This window comes from Anabas testudineus, chromosome 22, assembly GCF_900324465.2.
Source record: "Anabas testudineus chromosome 22, fAnaTes1.2, whole genome shotgun sequence".
Taxonomy (NCBI): domain Eukaryota; kingdom Metazoa; phylum Chordata; class Actinopteri; order Anabantiformes; family Anabantidae; genus Anabas; species Anabas testudineus.
Genome location: NC_046630.1, coordinates 5,674,043 through 5,680,482, shown reverse-complemented (window position 1 = coordinate 5,680,482; position 6,440 = coordinate 5,674,043). Strand labels below are relative to the sequence as shown.

The window sequence follows — 6,440 nt, the reverse complement described above, 5'->3', positions numbered from 1 at the left end:
TAAACAGCAATGGCGGAGACAATGAAGTCGAGCGGAGATCATGCTCCTCCTAATGAGTCCAGTAAAATGTCCAGCTACACGGACTGCATGTGTGTGTTACTAAATCTGCTTTCAGACTTCGGGAAAGAGGTTGGTTGACATTGCGTAAGCCACACAGCCCTGAGTAATGGTTCTTTTAGTCGGCGTTGTTAACTAGCTCGCTACATGCTAATGTTTTTAGCAGCCTGGTGTGTTAGCAGGATGTTTCCTGTGCCGACTCCACTGTTCATTCGTGGTTGCTCAACACTCCGGCGGTGGTTTTTAACATGAATGTTGCACCAAAATAACCGTATTTCACTTTCTGCTAGCGTAAAGTTATTAAATTGTGTTTTTACAAGAGTTACAGATGTGCACATATTGGAACATGGCTAAAGCAGCCACTTAACGTCATCGGTGCCAGCAAAATAGCAAAACCGTCGGGGTTTTTCATTATTATTACCACGTACACAGCTTTTTTTGCCCCTTAAAATATTATTTAAATAACAATTGACCCATATTATCAAATTTCACACTGCATGACCCATTGCTTACTATAATTTGTATACAGTTTACAAGTCTCTTGTCTTGCAAATCCAGGAATAAGCAATATATGAAAACCCAATTTGCATGTCTGTTAGCGTATGAGTCCCATTATGTGATCCCTCATTGTGTACACGAACTGAAACTGATATGTTTAGTGTTATCAACGATGTAGTTTTACAACGAGGGCACCAAGTAAGAATCAGTTTGTTTCAGAAATCCTTTTCCTTATAAAATGCCCATCACAGGTTTCCAGACCCCTTAAAGACATCTTCAGATTGCTTGTTTTGTCCATCAGTCTAAAGAAAAATACATAATATAATAATATTAAACGGGCAAAATCCGAAGATACTTGCAGTACTGGTGAACCAGTAAACGACTGGCATTTTCTTTCTTGAAAATTGAATGAGTAAAGTAAACATTCAGCGGATTATCAAATATTTTCCAAGGTCATTAACTAATTAACTACATAATCCTGTCCTGTTAGAATGCTATTCTGTATTCTCAACTGAATCTGCCAACACTGTAACCTCACTCTTTGTTTTTGCAATTAAGCTCAAATTAGGTGATGGTGCTCTGAGAATAGAAGTCAACAACAGTGCTGTGACTCTTCCATCATCTGCAGCTGCTCATGTTTACAGCTGTTTGCAGGAGCATATCATTAAATTAAGGGTAAAGTTGCTACACACAGTTCTTTCTCAAAATGTATACATTTATATATTTGTTATATGGGATAATTATATATGTTAGCTTAAATTATTATCAATACATAATTTCTTAAGAGGGGACGGGGCTAATATTAAAAATGTTTTTGTAGTTTTTTGTGGTTGTTAATGAGAGTTAGTCATTATAAAATATCCTATTGTTTGTCTGGGTATTTAGGCCATTTCACACAGCTTAAAGACACTGGTAGATGCTGCTGCTGATAGATCATCCACAAAGGACAACACATCAGATGATGCCGTCACCTCATCTTCATGCAGAGAGCAAACTACACTGTTTGAGAACAATCCTTTCACCTCAGAGGCTGCAGAAAACAAGACGGCGGCGGATGACGTCATGGTTCAGATCAGAGCCGGGAAGTCAGAGGTTGGTCTGAGATCAGTCAGCAGATCTGTCAGCTGTTCTGGCAGTGACATTTTCAAGCCCTCTTTACTCTCTGTCAAGCAAATGAATAATCATAAGTAATTGCTCCCGAGGATGTGCACATGACGTGCCACAGTGAAGCAAATGCTTGATGGAGACCTGATAAGCAGAGTTCGGCAGAGAATAAGGGGTCCTTTAGTGCTGTGGTTGGGTAGAACAGACCACATTGCTGGAGGGCTTTGAGAGAGGGCCAGGTCCTTGATGGATTATGAAGTGGATGCTCATTACTCTGAGATTGCATGTGGATGAAGGACAAGAGGCCCCATTCTGTTGTGCATTTATTTTGGTAGCCAAGCAAACAGTATTCATATTCCATCATGTGATGATGGCAAGCAATTCAACTTTTTGGCTACCTGGAATGATTTTCTACTGCATTTCTCATTCCATATAATGTACATTGCTGCACGCTGTTTGCCCTAGATCATTAACATGAAGTAGGCAAAAATTCTTATTGAGTTCTTGACACCCATCAACAGCTCATCAATCCATTGTATCTCATTATCTGTGTTGTCTCTCTGTTGTAACCCTAGATTGAGCGAAGAATATCTGCATTTATGGAACGCAAGCAGATGGAGATCAATGAAAACAATGTACGCGAGTTTTGCAACGTGATCGACTGCAATCAGGGTGAGAATGGGAGAGAGGTTGGGGGCAGGGTGGAGAGGGAGCCTGCACACAGATTGCCAATGTTTGGGAGAGAGCTGATTTCCACAGGCGAGAGGTCAGGCTGAACTGCTCCAAGAGTGGGTCTGAAGTAGCTAACACACTCGGCCTCAAAACACAACCAGCGTAGTCCAGAAAAAAAGGAGACAGAGGGCCTTTTTTTAAATTCAGAGTGTATGTGAGATACCACTAAAAGAAATCTGACACACTAATACATTTATATAATTTTTTCCTATTTATACTTTACACTTTCTTCTAATTACATTTTAAATGTAATTTCTCCTCTGTAGAAAACAGCTGTGCCAGAACAGACGCAGTTTTCACGCCTTACCCAGGATTTAAAAGCCATGTGAAGGGTAAGAAAATAAATGTTTGTCGCAAATGTCAATGTGACATTTCTCAAGAGTTTTAGGAATTCCAGCCATAGTTTTAAAAATCACACCCATCATTTTGAAAAAGTCAAATCCTAACCCTTAAACTTGTTAAATAGTAAATGTAATTAGTTCAATTAATAAAACTAAATTCAAATATCACATTATATCTTTCTTTATTACATGTATAAAGACAAAAATCCGGTTTTGCTAACTTGCTGCAATATCCCAGTAGTGCTAAACCATGCAGAGAAAGACTTATAAATGGATATAACAGTCTGGCAACAGTATTATCACTATAAATTAATAAAAGCTACCTAATAAGTATTGAGGATTTTGTTGCCAACTAGTTTCTGTTTCTGCGTGTTATCTTCCTCAACTAACCAGTTACACGGGTAGTGAACACTTATGGGCCCCAAACTCGTGGTGGAGGAGGTCAAGCAGATGCTGGGGAGCAGCAGAGGGGGCTGAGGCCAAGAGACTGTGGAAATGCAGCCATAGAAGAACGACTTCAAAACATTGAAACTCATCTAAAACTCCCAACAGGTCAGAGTGCACCCTACACCTACACAATGTTAAATGAGTAATATTTGAGTGCAACACTTAACATGTTCATTTGCAACTAAACTGATATGTAGTGGGAATGTATTTAAAGTGCACAGAAATATGAAGTGAAGTGAAGTGTAATTCCCCTGTGATAATTTATTCATAGTAAATAAGATTCAAAGTCATGTTTAACAATGAACCAGATTAGAATTTACCAGCTATAGATGGCATCAGGGCTTCTTTTCTTTTCTTTTTGCTGTTGTACACATGCATGACTCATAGTCTCCAATGTTTGTTAAGTTTGTCACGTAGAATTATCAGTTATCAACACTTTATTCCTCAGCTGGTCCCGTCCCATTGACTGTGTACCAGAGATTAAAGAAGCTGGAAGATCGTATCCTGGAGTTGGAAGGACTCTCACCTGAGTATTTTCAGTCTACGGTGAGTTTTCTGGCTTTAAATGAGATACATGAAAGTTAATTATTACTCACTGTTACTGCACAGGGCATAGGTTGGAAAAGTAATATATATAATTTTAACAAACTTGTGAACATTTGTACATTCTCTACTTTAACCAACACACAGGTATTTTGCTTTGAGAATTTACCAAGCATAGGAACAAATTTAAGCCAAGCTTTGATGCGCTGTGCGTTTTCACACCTGTTGATCTTGGTTCGCATTACATTTTTTCCATGCTGAACCCCATCCACCTCAGTCTTAAACCACCAGGTGGTTTTAATGTTGTGGCTGATCAGTTTAATAATAGTATTAAATTAGGGGATGCTGTGTAATTTTTACCTCCTGTGTTCTTGCCAGTTTTAGTCAATTCTTCAAATGTGTACTTGAGCCCCTGCTATTGCCAACCTCTCGTGACTTAATGAGGCATAGAATGCCATGTGCTTCCTCTGACGCAACAATCAACAGGTGCTGGAGTTTCACCAAAAGAAAACTCCTTTTTCTTATTCAAGTCCTGGTAGTTTGTTTAAGTTACATCATCAGAAACTGGGGAACTCCTTAGCAGAATCAGATTTTCCTTATTTTTATGGAAAACATCTGTGCTGTTATTTTCCATGGAATCAAACTAATTAGTAGCTAGTGCCAGGATGTCAGTGAGGTTCAATCTAACACAAAATTTCTAAGCAGATAAAACGCAAACACGTTCAGTGACATCAGACGCCTAGTGTTGCCATGAAAGATCGTGACCGTTTGTATTTTGTCAGCTTAGAAATATTATTTGTTCAGAAGCCGTATCCTAGTTTGTTGATACTGTATTTCTGACTTTACTGAAGAACAGATCACATTTTATCACGCGTTTATGCAGAAAACCAGGACATTGCGGTAACTTTAAAATCTGTGAGAGTTTTATTGTACAAGGGTTTTGCACAGGTTGTTTTGCTTCTCTGGTTTGTTCAGGTATAACATCCTGTAGTTGAATTCTTGGATTTGTTTATATCACAAAGAACTATGAAAAGAAAGAAGTTGCACTCAATTCAACAGTATTTCAGACAGCGAGTGACAACGAATTATTGAGCAGCTCTTAAGAGTATTTTTAGTTTGTCTATTTCACACACTATCGGTTAGTATGTTTAATGTGTACAGTGCCCAACAGGTATGTTGAGTATTAGTTTGCTGTAGGAAAAATTATTTTAAAATGAAATCTACTTACTGAGGAATTGGTGAGCGATGCTAATGGAGTTTTCTGTCTTGATACTTCAACACGTTTCCCTCCTCGAGTTACACTTAAGTTGACGTGAATCCAAAATGCAATGGTTAGATTTACTTTTACATTTAGGTCACTGCAGACAGCTCACTTCAGAAAGGCTGACTTTTCACTGCACTGTGCTTTTCAGAGAAGCACAGACAGAAAAGATGATAGTAAGCCATTTATTGGACTTCATATTCAACCTGACAGACTTCAGCAGAGTCACACAGACTCTAATTTCCCATCTTGAAGTAGTCTGTCCAGCATGTGTTTAGTTATGTGAATAAGTGTGCTTGAGATGCTGTATGTCTCTTCACACTGGTATTTCTCAGCACAGCATGCTACTTCTGTGAGTATGCTGCTTTTGACTCACTACTTGTTTGTGTGAGCGGAGCAAGAGATGTCGAGTGTCTCTGAATAAACTGATAGGGTCTTTTATATTCGGTATTCGGAGTACCACTCTTTTTTTTTTTTCTTCTATTTTTTTTGCTATTTTTGAAAATACTGTAGTTTGGTGTTTGCGTAAGAGCTGTACACAGTTGGCTCACGATTTCAAGAATGACATTTCAACGTTGAACAACAAAGAAGGCCATTTTACTAATTAGGCAGCAACTTCAAAATTATATGTACGCCATGTAACTGTGACATCCATTTATTTATTTATTTTTATGTAGAGCCACCTGCACAAGAGACAGAAGACATCCCCTTCTCAGGTTAGTAGTTTTGTTTTTCCCTGTCATTGCACTGTGTAAGTGGAGGAGGAGGTGGAGGGTAACCTGGTTTGATGAGTTGATCCATTTTTTTCTTACTGTGTCCTTCAGGCCTGCAGTCTCACAGAGCTGGATGAGAAGATCAGTGCGGTGAAAGCAGCGTTACTGAAGAGGGTGAATGAATTTGGGCCTGGATACGGGACAGACTGTCCAATGTAACAAACACAAACCAATGGTCCAAACACATCACATCTGTTTATTCCTCTTTCCTCTGTTTTTTTCTCCATTTCTCAGCGAGTCATTAGCACCACTCTCACCATCTACAGAATGTGATTAAACACAAACATTTTATATATAGATAGATAGAACAAAAACTGTATTCCTCTAAATAGTTTTGTGATAAAGTGAAATGTAATTGCTCTGTAAATAAAGGTATTTGTCCCTCCATGAAAGCTTGAGGTTTTCATTTTATCATGTCATTGCTTCACAGGTACATACCAATAGCCCCATTTGCACTACCATTGCTATATAAAATGTACCATATGAGTGTAGGGGGCATTGTTGCACATTCTCTAAGCTGCCTCAAGTGGTAGGATGATGTAAAAGACCAGCTACTGGGGTTGTTCTTGCTGGGGGACTTATGACACAATTTGGCCTGAGGTACAGTCATGCATTTTGTACAACAGGTTAACAGTTACGGTTACATCCAACTTTTTGGGCAGTTTCTTGACTGATCAGACAAAA

The 6,440-nt window shown here is 38.7% G+C and overlaps 1 protein-coding gene across 1 annotated transcript; it reads left to right on the top strand.

Annotated features, from left to right (window-relative positions):
- mbip (MAP3K12 binding inhibitory protein 1) lies at positions 1-6,137 on the top strand. Its single transcript, XM_026340572.1, has 9 exons — positions 1-129; positions 1,114-1,230; positions 1,441-1,647; positions 2,235-2,331; positions 2,658-2,723; positions 3,126-3,284; positions 3,628-3,725; positions 5,661-5,699; positions 5,808-6,137. The coding sequence occupies exons 1-9, from the start codon at positions 10-12 to the stop codon at positions 5,913-5,915; spliced, it is 1,011 nt and encodes a 336-aa protein (XP_026196357.1). The 5' UTR covers positions 1-9; the 3' UTR covers positions 5,916-6,137.
- Positions 6,138-6,440: the final 303 nt, after the last annotated feature.

What these genes read in the sequence shown, in the direction of transcription:
- mbip (XM_026340572.1), top strand. Translation starts at nt 10, where the DNA reads ATGGCGGAGACAATGAAGTCGAGCGGAGATCATGCTCCTCCTAATGAG. An exon ending in TCAGAGCCGGGAAGTCAGAG is followed by an intron (nt 1,648 to 2,234) that starts GTTGGTCTGAGA and finishes TTGTAACCCTAG; the next exon opens with ATTGAGCGAAGAATATCTGC. An exon ending in CGTGATCGACTGCAATCAGG is followed by an intron (nt 2,332 to 2,657) that starts GTGAGAATGGGA and finishes TCTCCTCTGTAG; the next exon opens with AAAACAGCTGTGCCAGAACA.